General features: G+C 45.6%; 1 protein-coding gene across 1 annotated transcript in view; it reads left to right on the forward strand.

Annotated features, from left to right (window-relative positions):
* The window catches only part of LOC130111823 (tight junction protein ZO-2-like), a 178819-nt gene extending 163051 nt beyond the window's left edge, over positions 1-15768 (forward strand). The window contains exons 21-23 of the mRNA XM_056279117.1: positions 9402-9875; positions 12638-12723; positions 15269-15768. Coding sequence (XP_056135092.1) covers positions 9402-9875; positions 12638-12723; positions 15269-15437 — 729 coding nt within the window. The 3' untranslated portion in view covers positions 15438-15768. The remainder of the gene's footprint in view (positions 1-9401; positions 9876-12637; positions 12724-15268) is intronic.
* Positions 15769-20115: the final 4347 nt, after the last annotated feature.

Here is a 20115-nt window from a genome sequence, read left to right on the forward strand (position 1 = left end):
AAGAGTGGGGCACTCGGCTGGATACAATTGGGGGGGGGGGGGGGGATGCCAAAAAAAAAAGATTTGTATAGACAAACTTTCATACACAGTAAAAATGTGTTAATTTAACTCTGAGAGTGTACAAATGGATCATTTAGGGTCCATTTGTACACTCTCAGAGTTAGATTAACACTCAGGAAGTTAAATTAACACTCGGGATTTTTACTGTGTACACTCAAATAACACACCTGTTGATATTTACCTCACAAGACACACTAAAAGGTAACAGGATGGCATGATATGACGTGATACAGCCTTGGAGGGGGTTGGTAAAGATGGGAGAGTCGATACAGATGACTGACTCTGTGAAATGATGCTCATGGCAAAACTGAATTAGCTGAGTGGGGAGAGGTGTTGGTGTGCCTTGTGACACAACGACGTTAGCATGATGCCATCCAAGGGTTAATACACTGGATAGCCTTAAACTGCCCTGCTGCATTCTGCTGCAAACCTACAGAAAACCTCGGGGGATGCATTCATCGACATTCTACAATGCACACAACACATGCTGCCTTGATTTGCAAGTTCCTGTGATCCTGCGAGTATTTGCTGTAAGATAAAATGCTCAGGAAACTGGGATTCTGTAACTGTTCTGTCTAAATGTGAGGCTCAACCATCAGTCATGGGTCAGGACCTCAGCATATGCTCTGATAGCGACACTGGTAGTTTGACGTCTCAGCAGGTGGAGCACATCCTCCAGTCCCCCCCACCCCCCCTCTTTTTGGGGGATTTTTCCTGCTTTTTCTCCCCAATTGTATTTGGCGAAATACCCCACTCTTCCGAGCCATCCCGGTCTCTGCTCCACCCCCTCTGCGATCCGGGGAGGGCTGCAGACTACCACATGCCTCCTCCGATACATGTGGAGTCGCCAGCCGCTTCTTTTCACCTGACAGTTAAGAGTTTCACCAGGAGGACGTAGCGCGTGGGAGGATCACACTATTCACTCCAGTTCCCCCTCTCCCCTAAACAGGCACCCCGACCGACCAGAGGAGGCGCTAGTGCAGCAACCAGGACACATACCCACATCCGGCTTCTCGTCCGCAGACACGGCCAATTGTGTCTGTAGGGATGCCCAACCAAGCCGGAGGTAACACAGGGATTCGATTTGGCGATCCCATGTTGGTAGGCAACGGAATAGACTGCTACGCTACTCGGAACAGGAACATACTACCATCACAGGAAGATACACTACATGAGCAAATGTATGCGGACACTAGGGATGTAAAACCAACCCATAAAACAATGAACCATTCACTACTCAAACCCCAGCGTAATTTGCACGTGAGCCGCAGTTTTTCGGTTCCACAAGGAAACAAAAGTTGTAAAGTTGTGAGCATGCGCATGCGGGAGAATTTTGCTTTCAGAGCTTTCTGCCAGAGAGTAGGACTCCCTTCCCTTTCCTCATCCGCTGTCCAATGAACCGTCAGTGTACCAGTGACGGATCATGAAGGTGGAACTGGAGAGAGGAGAATGGAACGGAAGCTAATTAGAGGCAGGAATACATGTGGAGATGGCATGTGGAGGGAAAAATATGTCATTTGAGGATGCTCCATCATCTTTTAAGTCTGCTGTGTGGGAACATTTTGGACCCAGCGTTGGCTACAATAGCTAGGGAGTGAAGGTCGTCTATAAAAAAAGTGATAGGTCGAGCAATGCTTACATCTCTAAGCATTGCTTGACATGTCACATATGCTAACGGTAATACATCTAACATGATGGGGCATCTACACTGGCATCAATCAAACATATCCCTGCCTGGAATGAGGAGCGAGCCGGACTCCACAGGGAAGAAACAACAAACTCTCGCTACCTTCTCGCGGCCTTTCAGACCATTCAGACAAAGTCAGACAAATACAAAGAAATAACCAAAGGTATTGGGCTGTTCATAGCTACAGATTTACAGCCATTTTCAGTTGTTAGTGATGCATGACTGCGCCATTTGGTGAAATAGCTTGAGCTACTCTGCCCTCCCACACACAACATAGTGTTACTAACAACGTGAGTCTGTTCATAGTGTGAGCTCTATGAACAGACGCGGGGGAATTGAGAACCAACTGGCCGAAACCCCCTACACAGCTCTCGTCAGTGACGGTTGGACCTCCAGGGTGACAGAGTTACCTGACTGTGAGTGTTCATTATATTTTGAACTGGAAGATGAGAAGTTACTTACATGTGAGCCATACAAGCACACACTTAGCTCATGAACCGATGAATGCAGTGAATGAGTGGAAGCTGGCTAGGCTCAACATCACAATCCCAGTCACCACAGACAAGGCTGGGTTAGTACCCCCAGGGGCCCCTGGGCACTAAAGCTCATACCCCCCCCCCCAGCCTCCCACGCACAAGCCACACCCACCCCACGCCACCCACCGCAGCCATTAAGCCCCCCCCCTTAATTATTTTGAGCTTCCAGTCAAGCTGGCATGTGAAAACTACCAGACGCTAATCACACACATATGGGTCAAAGGCTGAATAAGCAGTCCAGCTGAGCAGGTATGCCTGTACAGCTCAACAGACCAAGTACTGCCATTTCACTCACACATCACACGACAAGGAAACAATGGATTAAATCATCCCAAGCAGTGTATGACTCAAGACTATGGCAATATTTGTGTTTATGGAAAACCACCCAAGCAGACAGCACACCAGTTAGTACTGCTACTACTACTACTACTACTACTTTCGGCTGCTCCCGTTAGATGTCGCCACAGCGGATCATCTGTTTCCGTTTCTTCCTGTGCTCTGCGTTCTCCTCTGTCACACCAACCACCTGCATGTCCTCCCTCACCACATCCATAAACCTCCTCTTTGGCCTTCCTCTTTTCCTCTTCCCTGGCAGCTCCATATTCAGCATTCTCCCAATATACCCAGCACCTCTCCTCCACACATGTCCAAACCATCTTAATCTTGCCTCTCTTGCTTTGTCTCCAAACCGTCCAACCTGAGCTGTCCCTCTAATATACTCGTTCCTAATCCTGTCCTTCTTCATCACTCCCAATGAAAACTTATCATCTTCAACTCTGCCACCTCCAGCTCCACCTCCTGTCTTTTCATCAGTGCCACTGTCTCCAAACCATATAACATAGCTGGTCTCACAACCATCTTGTAAACCTTCCCTTTAACTCTTGCTGGTAACCAACAAGCAAGTAATAACAACAGTAATAATACCAGTAATAACTCAAGTTATTGCTGATACATAATAATGTGACTGACTAAGAATAGGTGTACAACAATGCCATTCTAAGGCATTGTTGTAAACACAGCACAGCTGAATGCAGGTTTCAAAATAAGACTCACTAAGTGAGCTAGGCAACTTCACACAGAACTGTAAAAGCCAGCATGTAATGGTTCTGTATAATGAACTTGACATCCATCTCCAACACAATATAGCAGCATCACACCACAGTGGTACAATACATGTTATGCAAACAGCATATCAAATAAACTCATCCACAAAATATACAACAACACACAATCACAACAGATACTGCTCAATGCACACACAGCGTAATCAAATGTTTCTTACCTTTAGAAGTTTTTCTTTCTTTACTTTTTCTTTGCAAACTCTTTGATCAAGTCCTCAAAATCCAGCTGTGTATCATTGCAACCATCAGTAGATACTTCCAGGCTAGCGCTACTGCTAGCTAGCTCGACATCTACCGTCAGAATGCCCTCTTATTCACTTTGTTTAGCTTTTTTGAAAAAGCTGCTTTTTTTATTATTATTGTGGCCGCTTCTTTCACTTGCTTTCTTTTCTTTTTTTTCACTTCCTTTCTTTCTTACTTTTGGCAGCCCTGCCGGGCTTTTGGTTAACACCGACCATTTTCTGCTGCTTGGCAAGTTTTCCCACGCACATCTCACTGATAAAACCTAACTGATAGTGGGTCAGGTAAAAATTAATTCCACCGTTTTTAACCTTGACCTTGGGCTATACAAATCAAATTTACTTGACTTGAATTGACTTGGCTTGAGGAAAAACTGATCTTGAATCTGTGCATGTAAGCCCCCTGCTCTCTATGCCCACCCACCTTAACCATTAACCATTAGCATTACCACTTGCTCACCAGTCACCATTTGCCCAGCCATCTCACCAATAAAACAATCAATCATGAGACTTAATTTTCTTGGAAACAACTGTTATTTCATTCTGATTGGATAATTATCAAAACCAAGAGAATGAGTCAAGTTTTGTGTCATTTCTGTGGAGCAGAAATAACAAATAAATACATACTTCTTTTTTTCCCCCCATCGCGGAGGGCCCTTTTGCGCTAGGGCCCCCTAGGCATGTGCCCAGGTTACCCGTATGGTACATCCGACAACGACCACAGACAATACATAAAACATTGTGAATGCTATCAAGGAAGCTGATGGACTTGGGCCACAGATAGAATGTTTTGCCCACGTTCTAAATCTTGCAGCTAAGAAGGCAGTCTCACTCAATCCAGTGTTCCACCTCGTGGGGAAGGTCAAAAAAGTGGCAACTTTTTTCCACAAAATCTCCACAGCTCACCATGTTTTTTCAACCAAACAAGAGATGCTAGACATACCAAGCTAATCCATGATGTCTCAACTCAATGGAATACCACATGCTTGAATGTTATGTGGCGCAGCAGCCTGCCATCTACTCTGCCTTAATGGACAAGGCGGTGAAGGGGTCTGTCAGAGACATTGCCATATTGACCGCCAGTGAACTGAAACTGTCAGAGAAACTCATTCAGCTACTCGACTGCTGAAAACAATAACAGCCCTCATGAGTACTGAAACAACCCCCTCTGTGTTAATGATCCTCCCACTGAAGAAAATGATACTCAAATCCTTGGCTGCAAGACATGAGGACAGTGCAACCATCAAAGAAGCAAAGGTAGCCATCACCCAAGACCTGGAAAGAAGTCATAAAAATCCTGATATTCAAGACTATCCCCAGAGAGCTACAGCGCTTGATCCTAGGTTTGAAAGCCTTTCCAGAAGAGTGGAGGTTGTTATTGCAGCAAAGGGGGACCAACTCCATAGCCATAGTTTTGAAATATGATGTTCAGCAAGCACATACGGTTGTGATGTTCAGGTGTCGACATACTTTTGGCCATATGGTTTATGAGCTGCATTTAATGTCTCAGCATTCAGCATTTCAGAATGAATCTTGGCAATCCTCTGCACCTTGTCACTGGGGAGTTTTACAACTACCTCAATGACCTCCACCAAGCATATGTATGTGCTCATACTCCAGAGACTCCTCTAGCCGTTTCAAGTGATGGAACAATTATGTCTGTCAGGTTTAAGAGTTCCCTGGAGGGAAACTTAAACCTACTTACCATACCCCCAGTCAAGGTCAGCATCACTGCACCCTTACAGAGCTGGACCTTAAGTTACCACCAGCCATCTTCTGTCTCCAGCTTCTAGCCAAAGCTCTGATTCTTAAGAGGGCTTTTTTCCAGCACCATTGTTGCAACCCAAAAACCTGAGAACTGCTCGAGTTGGAGGCGAGTGTGCATGTGTGTGTGCATGAAACAAACACATGCACTGCATTTTGACGGGGCCATGCAGGCTGGCCACACCCGCGCCATGTTGCTTGCTCAGCCACTCCCCATACACAATAATAGCATCTGAGAGGATGCCACTTGCTGTCTGAAAAGCCCTTAACACATCCTCAGCCCAACTACATGACATATTTGCATTCTCCAGGTCTAATTTTCCTCTGCTCTTTGATCCAAAAACTAATACATGATCAGTTAATTAATCAGTTCCTCTTCACCAAAGTGTCCAGAACATTACTGCATTAAGTCCAATAAAACAGCAAAGTTACTCATTAACCTTTGGTTTAAGGTGGTTGCTTACACGTAAGATCTTTCTTGTGTTCATGATCATGGATGATCCATCCATTATCCAAACCGCTTATCCTGCTCTCAGGGTCGCGGGGATGCTGGAGCCTATCCCAGCAGTCATTGAGCGGCAGGCGGGGAGACACCCTGGACAAGCCGCCAGTCCATCACAGGACCCCCCCCCCCAACACACACACACACATTCACACCTAAGGACAATTTAGTACGGCCAATTCACCTGACCTACATGTCTTTGGACTGTGGGAGGAAACCGGAGCTCCCAGAAACCCACGCAGACACGGGCAGAACATGCAAACTCCACACAGAGGATGACCCAGGACAACCCCCAAGATTGGACTACCCCGGGGCTCGAACCCAGGACCTTCTTGCTGTGAGGTGACCGTGCTAAAAACTGTGCTACTGTGCCACCCCCAAATGTTTGCTTTTACAAGCAAATTCTATCCAAAGGACATAACTGTTAAGTGTTCATGACTTATGAGCATATTTTGAATACTGCAGGGAAATAAGTTGGCTACTTTGACTAAGCTGGTGATCAGCTAACAGCATCCCATTTCTGTAAAGTTTATGAGGGACTAGTGTCGACCAATGCCGTTTTTCTAGACATAGCAAAAAACCATGCATAACAGATAGGCAGCCATCAGCAGGTGGGGGCACAAGTGAAAAAAAAAACCACATACACACCGGATTCAAGCTCCCAAGACTTTGGTTCAGTGTGTAGAGCCGTGGTCATGTCATGGAGGACCATGACTCTGCAGACTTGCATTCAAACCAACCTCTACACCAGCTGCATTCACTGATAAGCCCCCTCTTTCCAGTTGAAATTAGAGCTTAGAGAGTTCTAGGATGGTACGAATATCTGCAAACTCTTGGCATTCAATGGCAAATGAGTGAAATGTTGCAAGTACGTATTGCTGGGGCTTTAACCCTCAGTGTATGTTTTTCCACTTGCATAACAAGTCCAGCACTTGACCTTTGAGAAAATAAGTGTGTACACCAATTCCTCCAGTCATCAGCAGGTTAACAGACAGGTGTATGGATGATGTTTTTTATAAGTCCAACACCAATAAACAACCTAGATTGGGATTAGAAATTTTATTTGTGTATGTAGAGAAGAGAGTCTCATTATCAAGGACTTAACTTCCAGAACCGGCTACTCATAGAAGTGAGCCCAACTGTATATCTAGTTAGTATCTCTCATCAGATCACACAAACTCTGATATAAATTGGAACATGTAAATGGCACACATGCTGGGATCTGAGAAAAAGACTAAAATTCAGCATGTTTTGAAAAATGCTGAATAATCATGATGACATGTTAGTCTCTTACTAAAATCCCAGCGTACAGGACCTACTCTGCATTCCTTGAACTTTTATAGACCTACACCTGGTTAAAAAGCTGTTCTTTGGCACGTCATTGAGATATGGCTCTACTTCAGCTGCCTACAAATAAAAGCAACCAATGAAAACACAGCCACCCCTAAAATAATGGACATGGGGTACTTGGGTGGCCTAGTGGAAAAGCAGCCCAACACTGAGGTTCTTAGTTTGAAGCCTGGTGTTGCATCTGGCTCAACCGACCATGGGTGGGTAGCTGGAATGGGTAATCAGTATTGCCATTTTAACTAGGGACTCATACAGGTGTAGGTGGATCCCAGGGAAAGTGTGATTGTCCAAATACATTGTGTTACACTGGAGAAAGCTTCTAGCCTCGCACAGCCAGTCTAAATCTTGCCAATTCTGTTTTTTTTTCACTACAAGATATTAGTCTGCATTCACACTGGCATGCCAGTTCTTCCATTCATTTGAATGAGTGTAGAGCCAGAATCAACTTTTGCCGGAACATAACCAAACATTTCGCTGCGGTGGCCAACCATGTAAGCCAGCGATCAGACAAAAGACGCCCACAGGCCAATGGGCTATGATCGCTGTGATAGCCCATTGCAATGATCACAATGGGCCCTGTAGTGAAATGCCCACACCTCCGCACAACCCTACTAGGAGGTGCCGGATTGCTGGATTCAGCGTGAATGCAGCCTTTGCCTGGAAAGCATCCACTGAGACTCGATTCAGCCTGTCAGTGGGAAGTAGGACCATCGTATTTTGAAAACAAGAACAGTGGCTCTGCTGTTCACTGGTCGTCATCATCTAAACCCTCCCAGTAATTCACCGGTGGGCCTGGTTCGTGCTCTCAGCTCATACCTATGACAGCTTTCCCAGACCTTAAGAGTAAAATATGAGCTCAAAAGACGTAGGGGTGGCTTAGCGAGGCCAGAAACCTGCAGCTGGCAGCATAAAGAAGCCGCTAGCTCACTCCACATATATCAGAGGGTAAAAATGGAAGTCTTTGCCCTCATCTGCCACCATATGGTCTGTGCAATGGAGGGACCCCACAGAGCAGAAAATTTGAACGTGCTAGAGAGGAAAACAGACAAAAAAATTGCGATGGACACAAATAAACCACACACATATGTGTGTAAACACTCATGTATACTACAAACATACAAATACATTGCTAGGCAGTACATTTTACACATAGATTAAACAGTTTATCCCCAGTTTAGACATCTGAAAACCATATGCAAGTGGAAGGCCATTCCGACATCTTGCTACAGCATGAATAGGGTTAGTGGGGTTGCTGTGGGGCATTCTCAAGAGTAGCACAAACATTAGAAGAGCAATGATGAGTTGTCTTCTTGAGCCTTACTACCCGTTGGTAGTTACCCTCATCTTTTAGTCGCCAATTTGTTTGCATCACTGTTCACATATTTTGCATTTTACTGTATATTTCGGTCACTATTGCATCTTATATAATGGTAGGTTTTTCTTTTAACTTACTCCATCAAGATGGCGCCGTGGACGGTAGCCTTGCCATTTTAGCAAATTCACTCATGTTAGCACTTTCTTCTGGGTATGGTGTCTAATGTTGGGAAAATATATTTCACATTTCTTTGTTCCCATGGTTTTATTTCCACATTCATGGCTCTCTGTTTTAGGTAACCTCTTTTGCTGTGGCCCACACCCGTCCCACACCCGACACTTTCATCCGGTCCACATACCGTGTGGAATGATGGCACTTGGGCGGTCCGCTCCTGTTTGCCAGATCTGGGCCAGAACCAAGCCATAGCAATAACGCATGTGCCACATATTTGACAAAGGTGGCCCATATTTGTTTTGTGATATTTGGGCCATATTCACCATTTACCACATGGGCCACTTCAGGATTACAGCCATATCACATGTTGCCCAGAGCACCACATCTTTGCCAAAAAGGCTCACATTTGATTTGGCATATTTGGGCCATATTTGCTATTATAGATGTGGGCCACTTCAGGCTCACATCTATTTTGTCAGGGCCAGAAGAAGGCCACCATTGCCTGAAGTGGCCCACATCCAGATGCTATCTGGGGCTGGTCTGTCATCTTTCAAACAACATGTATTAACTCTATCAAATGGCTTAAGCACTGGGCAAGTTGATGGTTAACATGAAAGTACTTGTGCACACTGTAATTCTGTTAATTTTGTTAGGTAAACCTGGCTCTAAGAGAAGATGAAGTTCTAGCATCAGGCGCTAAGTACCTGTGTCACCACCAGCCTCAACATCATTCTCCACCTCGCAGTGAAGTCCGAAGCTATGATCCCCTATCCTGTAGCAGCCATATCAGCAACAGCAGCAGCAATCTCCCTCCTGCTTCCTCCCTAGCCACCTCCTCAAGTCCACATCCTCCTGAGTTCAACCTAGGAAAAGCCTGGCCCCTCAGAGCACTTCCATCCCCTGGCGACCTCAAATCCAGCAGTTCTGGGGCCAATCAAGAACTCTCAGTGCACTTTATGGCTCCTGACAGTGCAGCCACAGCACCCACTAGGCAACAGGAGGAGACACTGGAAGACAGCCCTGACAAAAACGTGTCAATCTTGAGCAAGATCAGGGACTTTGAGAAGATGGCTCAATTAGTGCATGCCAAGAGGATGTTGGAGCTACAGGACGCTCACAGAGCCAGGGTAAGTTTGTGAGATAATTGCGGGGAGTGACTGGCAGAGAATTAAGGGGAATAGGGTTTGTCAGGGGCGGCACGGGGGCGCAGTGGTTAGTGCGGTTGCCTCACAGCAAGAAGGTCGTTGATTCGAGCCCCGGGGTAGTCCAACCTTGGGGGTCGCCCTGGGTCGTCCTCTGTGTGGAGTTTGCATGTTCTCCCTGTGTGTGCGTGGGTTTCCTCCGGGTGCTCCAGTTTCCTCCCACTGTACAAAGACATGTAGGTCAGCTGAATCGGCTGTACTAAATTGTCCCTTGGTGTGAATGTGTGTGTTTGTGTGTGGTGGTGGTGGTGGGGGGGCTTGTGTGATGGTCTGGTGGCCTGTCCAGGGTGTCTCCCCGACTGCCGCCCAATGGATGCTGGGATAGGCTCCAACATCCCCGCGACCCTGAGAGCAGGGTCAGCGGTTGGGATAATGGGTGGATGGGTGGGTTTGTGAGTGCACCACCTGCAGAATGAACTTGGAAAGTCAAAGTAAGCAGGTTTTCAAAAGGGACAGGAATAAGAGACATCTAAAAACCTATCCTGTAATGCAGTCATGGCACGTTCACACTTGTCCTGATGCCATTGCACTTTGTCACATCTACAGAAAAGTGCAAAGATTTGCTTCACCGACCATTCTCTGCTGTTTAAAACCATGAAAAGGGCCATCAAATAGCATCATGTGTGGTTGTGAAGCAATTTTGCCACTTTGCTTCAGTTCCACTACGTAGAACTTCTACCCATGAGTTTGCACTCGCAAATTACGGGCAACTGAAGTCTTTTTGGATGACCTCGACACAACCCAACTCAGAAGAGTCCCTCATCTTGGCTTGAGAATGATGCCACAGCACCCTTCACTGTGTGACATCATGTACTTTAATCACCATGAACAGGGAATAGTGCAGCGAATCTTTGCACACTTCTCAGTAGATGTGACCACGCCTGTATGTGCTACTCCAGCAACCTGGCTGGGTTCCAGTCATGATAAGATAAAAAAATGCACAAACAGGTGAGAAGGAGAGCAAGATTTGAATTTTGAAAAGTAGTTTGAAATCAGCTGCAGTTACAACCATGCCCAAGGGACAACATCTTACACAGGCCATGCAAAAACCAGTGTTGTAGGCAGAAATCACCATCCAAGACCACGCATACCCCATAGCTTCTGAAACGGATGTTAACCACAGTAGACAATCACAACCATACTTGCCTGGATGCAGCACAGTTTAATCATACAAGTCTCACGCGTCATCACAGATCATGTTAACCAGGCACCAAGACGAGCGTTAAACAACATCTCCTAGCCTGGCATGGCAACCACACACACACACACTTGCTGGTTGTCCATCGTATCCGATGATGACCATCTTCTCCTATTTGTGAGTCCTTTGGTGGCTGAATAGTCCGATCCTGGATGCATAGTTGCGGTTGCAGATGGGCATGTAAAAGTGGTGCTGGCGGGGTGGGGGGTGGGGGGTGCAGGGGTAGCTTTGTGAGCATGCCTCTTCAGATGGTTTGCACATTACATGGTTTGCACACACACACACACACACACACACACACACACACACACACACACACACACACACACACACACACACACACAATTAAATAGGCCTTCAAATTCTGAGTGATAGTGAGTCTAGATGAATGCTTTTTTTCTGTAGTTGGGAGAAAAAACGAGCTCTTCTCATTTTGTGTTCCAGGGCCATCAGATGTCGGTGTGTTGCCAGCATTTGCTCATGGAATGTTATTGGATCCTGGTGCATATAATGATCTAGCCGAGTGGGACAAACTGACCAAAACCATTGCACTGAGTTGTCAGAGCTATACCCAGACAGCATCCGGATGTGGGCCACTTTAGGCAGTGATGCGGCACTGATGGTCTTCTTCTGGCCCTGACAAACTGGATGTGAGCCTGAAGTGGCCCACATCTATAATAGCAAATATGGCCCAAATATGCCAAATCAAATGTGGGCCTTTTTTGGCAAAGATGTGGTGCTCTGGGCAACATGTAATCTGGTTGTGATCCTGAAGTGGCCCGTGTGGTAAATGGTGAATATGGACCAAATATCACAAAACCAATATGGGCCACCTTCGGCAAATATGTGGGACATGCGTTATTGCTATGGCTTGGTTCTGGCCCAGATCTGGCAAGCAGGAGCGGACCGCCCAAGTGCCATCATTCCACGCTCTATGTGGACCGGATGAAAGTGCGGGTGTGGGACGGGTCTGGGCCACAGCAATTTTGCTATCTGGGTACTGGGGAAACTGCTCAGGTGCCCTGCTGCCGGGATGGGGACAGGTCACCCCTCCTTGATATCGTAGCTGCTTATGAAAGCTTTGCATGTTTTTAGTTTAAAATAAAATGCTGTTATGTGCTCATTGACATCACTTGTTTGGCTAAATGTAAAATCCTTTCCTGTTGGTGCTCTGACTGCATCTAATAATGAGCAGCCTCACAGCAGCATCCTGGATGAAGAACACGGTCCACCTAACACTAGAACCACCGGGATTTCACCCCTACCTAAAACGGCCATGGGCGGTCAAAATGACCGCTGGTTTTTAAACTCTATATTCTGTCAAGATAAATACCCAGTTGAGATATTACTGCATTACATATGTCAGTATGTCTTATGAAGCTAACTGACCCCAAAATTAACATTTTGACAACTTTAACACGTTTTTTCAAGCAAAGGGAAGAGCGTGGACTTGAGCGAGTTCTTCACTAACTTTTCCCTGTCTGTCCAGGTGGAGCTGGCGCTGAGGAACCCCGAGCTCTACGCTGTGCCGCTCAAGACCCCCAAACTGGATAACACGGACCACCAGTCCATGTGGTAGGCCACATTTTAATTTGTTTATTTATTTTAGGAGGGGTGCACGATCTTCATGTGATGGACAGCCGCACCCATCCAGTTTGTTTCTGTGATGGAACTTTCCATTCCATTCTATGACCCACACCACTTCTCCTGCTGTCAAGGTGGCGGGGATGCTGGAGCCCATCCCAGCAGCCACTGGGCGGCAGGCAGGGCGACACCCTGGACAGGCCGCCAGACCATCCTATTTTGTATTTATCTTTTACAAGAATCGTTAAAGAAAAGAAAGTCCAATTTTCAGACCGGTTGCTGTTTTGCTTCCTATCCTCCCTTTTGCTGTGTAAATAAATATAAATATGGCAAGCTACTGCGAAAACGCTCAGCGGTCCTTCCCCCCACAACTCATCTGTGTCTGTGCTTCTTCCCCCCACAACTCAACTGCATCTTTGCTTCTAACAACATGTCGAGTCTGAAGCTGCGACTCAGGAAAGTTAAAGTAAACGACAGCATTTTCAAAAACAATCCCTTGTTTCAGTAAATAAAGGTGTGTGTGCGTCACGAGGTGGAAGTGCTGGCGTGTTGATGAAAAACAGCAGCTTCCAGGGACCAGTTTTTGACATCACACAAACACACACACACACACACACACACACACACATAAGTGTTTGTGTGTGTGTGTGTGTGTGTGTGTGTGTGTGTGTGTGTGTGTGTGTGTGTGTGTGTGTGTGTGTGTGTGTGTGTGTGTGTGTGTGTGACCTCAGCTCAAACTCAAACCTGATACACACGCAGAACATGTGTGGTTGTGCAGAATACAACCTGAGGCCACAGGCTCAAAAACACACTATTTGTCGCTGTACAAGAATGTGTTCTCTGCATTTACCCCGTCCTATAGTGTAGGGGCAGACAGACAACCTGCACCACACCCTGTCTGTGTGAAGCGGGGTTTTCTGCTGTCGCCTCATGTAAACAACGTACACATCTAAGCTCAACACTGAGCAGGACTTGAGGGTGGTGGTATCAAACCTGCAACCTCGCTTTAAAGAGATATACAGTGCAAAACAGGCTGATTGCAGCACTGATGCAGTGATGACAAGACTCCTGCTCGCACAGCTGACTGATGCAATGATGACAAGACTCCTGCTCGCACACTGACTGTTGCAGTGATGACAAGACTCCTGCTCGCACAACTGACTTGCTCATCGGTTTCCCAGAAGTCTCCATTTGTTGTTGTTTTAATTTTCTTTTTTTTGCACAGATCGAATTTTATTGTTGTAGCAAAGTGATTTTTAAACATTATTTCGTTTTTCTCTGTTTTTGAAAAAGCACACGGACTGATAGAGCAATTTTGTGACAAATGTCACAAAAAGAGGTGTGATGAAGTGGAAGTGGAACCTGTGTTTGTTCTTTGCACAGCAGAAATTACTGAAAGAACAGTGAGAGGAGTGTTCATGATTCTGATGTTATTTAAATAAAGTTAAACTCGGCCCTTTTTTGGCCTTTCTCCCCTCTTTTCCTCCCCAACTGTACTTATCCAAGTCAATCACCCCACTCTTCCGACCCATCCCGGTTGCTGCTCCACCCCCTCTGCTGTTTCGGGGAGGGCTGCAGACTGCCACATGCCTCCTCCCATACATGTGGAGTCACCAGCCGCTTCTTTTTACCTGACAGTGAGGAGTTTCACCAGGGGGATGTAGCACGTGGGAGGATCACGCTATTCTCCCCAGTTCCCCCCCGAACAGGCACCCTGACCGACCAGAGGCAGCCCTGGTGCAGCGACCAGGCAAGACATAACAGTAATTAGGATTAATAAACCTCCCCCATGCCACATTAAATACCCACATCCGGATTCCCACCCACAGACACGGCAAATTGTGTCTGTAAGGATGCCCGACCAAGCCGGAGGTAACACGGGGATTCGAACCCGGCGATCCCCGTGTTGGTAGGCAACAGAATAGACCGCTACGCCACCTGGAGGTTCCCAAACGTGGCCTATTTTGTCACCATTTTATTGGGGCAGGGGCATGAAATTTTTCTTCCTGCAAAGGGGGCATGACAGAAGAAGTGTGAGGACCGCTGGGCCACCTCATGTTTACCACGTCATGCTTACCACCTCATGTTTACCACATCATGTTTACCACCTCATGCTTACCACCTCATGTTTACCACATCATGTTTACCACCTCATGCTTACCACGTCATGTTTTATCACGTCATGTTTACCACCTCATGTTTACTGGCATCTTCAGTTTTATTTCCCACAGCAGTATGTCTCTCCGTAACTAGGCCCTACACATTTTAAATACACACTACCTGGGTAAGTATGATTAAACAAACAGGTTGCACATATGTCAGTACAAAATATTGATATTAAATATTAATGTCAATTAAATACATTAATAATTGAATTAATTAAATATATTACTATTAAATTAGCATAAATACATAATATTAATATACATTTACAGAAAAAAAATTATGGCTCTAAACTTTATCTTCACACTTGCAGACTGAGACAAATAAGTTGTTTTAACTTTTGTTGTTGCATTTTGTGTGTGTATCCCACCAGCCTTAACTCCTACGTAAAGCCAAAGACACCATCGTCCTCCCATCTGCCACATCCAGAGGGCTATCACCTCCTGCCCAGTGAGGTGGAAGAGCGAGAGGCGTTCCAGCATGACCCCACTGTGCAAGGTTACCACCCCGCCTACTCCCAGTACCAAGACACTGAACTGTAGGACCACCAGACGGCTCGTATCCCTCCACATTGTGGACATATTGCACACCTACTTAGAGGTGCTACTTTGCACAAACAGGCTTAAACCAATATCCTTACAGTATAGATTACTCTGTCCTTTCCAGCACACATATTCTGAGTACTCACCATTCCTCCAGGCTCAGCCTCCCGGCTGGCCCTGCACCAGCCTCCCGGCTGGCCCTGCACCAGCTTCCCGGCTGGCCCTGCACCAGCCAGCCGCTGACTCGTAAGAAACTTCTGCTGTGTTGAAATTCTTTGACAAAAAAAACTATAACATTTTTTTTTCAAAGAAGTCAAAACAATTATTTAGTTAAAGCCTGTCTTTTTGTTTGTTTGTTAATCTCAAAATTATTTATTTCTATGTTGTAATTTTTTTTTACCAGTGCACCTCTTTAGTTGTAAAATGCAAGCGATATGGACAAAAGTTGTTTTCCTGTCTATGCAACTCTTTTAGTTTGTTTAAAAACAACAAGCCATCACCGTAAGTATTACTATATCTCCCTCACCTCACAAAATAACTCCACAATGTGTTATCCCAACCGTTACTTTTCTACTGTCCCCTTATCTTTGTATGTCTTACCATGTCCCACTATCTCCAAACATAGAAATCGATGAAAACATATTTACTATACATATATATATATATATATATATATATATATATATATATATATATATATATATATATATATATATATATATACACACACACACACACACATATTATTGTATTATTCTTTACATTATATAGTATTTATACTCTTCCCTGTGCATTCCATCCTGTATAACAATGCCGTATACTTACAATATATATAGCTATATATTTAAAGAAGAATAGGAAGTAAGAGACATATTAGTACTGTAATTTATTACAATTCATTGAAGTGCCTTTTACTTTGAGGAAAATGAGGTTTGAGTTGAAAAACAAGCCAACCTCACTCCACTGTTGCTGTCTGACTTCTTTTCTTCTCCATGGCTTAAAAGGGACGGCGAAACTATGACCTTGTCCCCGCGCAATAGTCCACCGTCACTTATAGTGCAAACACACACCTAGACAACAAACATCCTTCAGCTTGCCCCACCGGCCTCAGGAAGTGTCTGAGAATGGGACCAGCTACAGACACTCCTCTACATCACATGTGGGCTGTGATTACAGGTCAGTAGAGACCCTGCTGAGTGGCACATGTGGACTGTGATTACAGGTCAGTAGAGACCCTGCTGAGTGGCAGGACAGTATCATGGACTGAAAGTCTGCACAGATTAAACCCGTAGAACAGTAAAATAGCTTTGTGCTTGTGCGTACCTTTCTCTTACATTTACGGGCTGTTTTTGGAGGATGACAAGAAAGGAACTATGCTCTGTGTTGAACCAGAGAAAACTATTTGCTGTGCTACAGGGTAAAAACTGGCTTCATATGTTATGAAATCCGCCTCATCTGCTTCACCATGTTCTTACTGCTCCATTTGAATGTGTGGATTGTTTGTAGTAATGCTGGGCTTTTGGATGGAAATCGGTCTTCCATCAATGTGTGTCTGTCTGACAGTCACCTCTGGAGTTCAGTGCCCAAGCTCCACTATTTACTGGTTTCTACATCAATAAAACCGCTCGATCGCATCTCTGTTCATCTGACCTACATAGATGAGTGATGACGTGCTCACTGGGACGTTCTAGCTGTGTGAGAATAGTGTTTTAAGAAACGGCATTATTAAACTCGTGAGTTCAACTGAAAAATGATAGATGTTACTGGAGGACGTCTGCTTAAGGGTTTTCTGTGGAGCTTCATCTCACGACACCAAATAAAAGAAACTCTTAAACCACATGTGTACTGTATTTATTTTTACTCAAATTGGTTTTAGGATGTTTTATTGCCAACATTTCTTTCAGTCTTGATGAAGCTATAATATACATGATGTGTTGTATGTTACAATACCAAGTCAATCGGTGTTACAGATAATTCTAAATTCTCCTCAAAATGAATTGTGATAAAACAGGAAATATAATCCGCCACCAGTGATGCAGTGATCCCCTGGCTTAAGACAGTACAGCCACAGCAGTAATAACCTGCTCCGCTTTTCCATGGCAAAAGACGTCATTCATCCAGATTCCCAACCCAATAATGGGGAACGAAAATGCCCAGTTTAAGAGATGTATGCACAGATCAGATTTCTTGAGATTTGTTGTGAGTCTTGGTACCAGGAGATCCATCCATCCATTCATTCATTATCCAAACCTTATCCTGCTCTCAGGGTCGCAGAGATGCTGGAGCCTATCCCAGCAGTCATTGGGCGGCAGGCGGGGAGACACCCTGGACAGGCCACCAGGCCAACACACACACACACACACACACACACACACACACACACACACACACACACCTAGGGACAATTCAGTACGACTGATTCACCTGACCTACATGTCTTTGGACTGTGGGAGGAAACCGGAGCCCCCGAGGAAATCCGTGCAGACGCAGGGAGAACATGCAAACTCCACACAGAGGACGACCCAGGACGACCCCCAAGGCTGGACTACCCCGAGGCTCGAACCCAGGACCTTCTTGCTGTGAGGCGACTGCGCTAACCACTGCACCACCCACCGTGCCGCTGGTACAGGGAGTTGTGTTTGTTAAAATGTGAGGAATCAGGTGGTGTTTCACATCGATGTCCTGTGGAGAGTCTCGTAAAAATATGTACACTGTAGACACACCCTGAAAGTGTCCCCCTGAAATAATTGGACCACATTTTATTAACTTTCACCTCGTGGATGTTGAGGTGATTGTGGATGAGCTAGCAAAAAAAAAAAACTTTAAAATTTGAAGAAAATATAAGTTGGTGAAGCTTAATGTTTAAAGAATATGGGGGAAATGCATGCGTGTACTATTTTTAAGTATCAAGCTGTACCGTGAGAAAGTTGTGATTGCTTGGGGTCTTTCTGACCTGCAGGGGGCACTTTATTGGCCCAATCATTTTTTATTTTGTAAATGCTGGCGCTCAGTGTCAGGCTTTATCATCCCAGTCATCTCTCGTGTAAGATGTAAGGATTCAGACTACAGTACTCTGACAACGAATCACAGAAGGTTGAATCAGGTCATCTGGACACAACTTTTGTTGACAAACGTTTCATCATCATCTAAGTGACCTCTTCACTTGCTCTTGTACATCGGGGAAACCAGACAGACGCTGGCCATGAGGGTGGCACGACACAGGAGAGCTACCACGCCAGGCCAGGACTCCACAGTCTACACCATCTACAGGCCAGTGGCCACTCTTTCAGGGAGGAGGATGTGCACATCCTGGATAGGGAGGAACGCTGGTTTGAACAGGGAGTCAAAGAGGCCATCTATGTGAGGAGGGAACGATCTGTCACCATCTTACTATACTGTGATTGCAACTCTCCCCCAACCCTCTGTGAATAGTACACATGGACATTGTACAATTTCTGGATACTTGCACTTTACTTGAGTATTTCCATTTGATGCTACTTTATGCTTCCACTCCATTACATTTCAGAGGGAAATATTGTACTAACTGTATATAAAGTAGCTCAAACTATAGCGCCACATCAGCATGGTGTGGGATTTGCAATAAAAAACAGCCTCCTACCAAGACTCATTGAAACACCGATTGGCATAAGTGAAAGGCTCATGTCACTCAGGATCCCTCTGGCCAAGAAACGTCATGCCACCCTCCTAGGTGCCTATGCACCAACACTGCCATCAGAGGATGACGTAAAGGACCGCTTCTACCAGTCACTAGATGAGGCTCTCCGTCATATACCCAAGGAGGACAAGATCTTTTTGCTGGGCGATTTCAATGCCAGAGTAGGGAAAGACAACAAGGTGTGGAGTGGTGTCATTGGTGGACATGGCATTGGGAAAGTCAATGCAAATGGACTGCGCCTCCTAAGCCTCTGTGCTGAGCATGGCTTGACCATCACAAACACCCTCTTCCAATTAAAAAATAAGCACAAAACATCCTGGATGCACCCACGCTCCAAACATTGGCACCTATTGGACTACATCATTGTGAGACGTGCTGATACAAAAGACGTCTTACTCACTCGTGCAATGAGAGGTGCTGAGTGCTGGACAGATCACCGGCTCATCATGACCAGGCTCCAGGTGGAGGTACGCCCTGCTGTTCGTCTCCAAAGGTCAGGAAAGAAGAGGCTTGACTGTACCCGGCTAGAAAAGGCTGAGGTCCAGAACTATCTCCGCCTCTCTCTGGCTGAAAACCTGGAAGACATTGAGCTTCTCTTGAGCACGGATGATTCAATTGACAGAAAATGGTCTTCCATGAGCTCCAGACTCTACAAGGCAGCATCCCAATCCATCGGTTACAAGAGTAGAAAACACCAGGACTGGTTCAGTGACAACACAGGCACAATAACTTCCATACTCAAAGGCATGCATAAAGCACACAGTGCTGTCCTCAACAATCCCACATCAGCTACACTCCGGCAACAATGGCAAGCATCCAGGAGAGAGGTGCAGTCAAAATTGCGTGCCCTGCAGAATGAGTGGTGGATATCGAAGGCAAATGAAATACAATCCCATGCCGATAGAAATGATATGCACAACTTTTATGATACAGTGAAAACCATCTACGGCCCAAGAAACTGCTCTGTCTCCCCCCTGAAGTCAGATGATGGTACAACCCTCA

This window comes from Lampris incognitus, chromosome 1, assembly GCF_029633865.1.
Source record: "Lampris incognitus isolate fLamInc1 chromosome 1, fLamInc1.hap2, whole genome shotgun sequence".
In the NCBI taxonomy this organism is placed as follows: domain Eukaryota; kingdom Metazoa; phylum Chordata; class Actinopteri; order Lampriformes; family Lampridae; genus Lampris; species Lampris incognitus.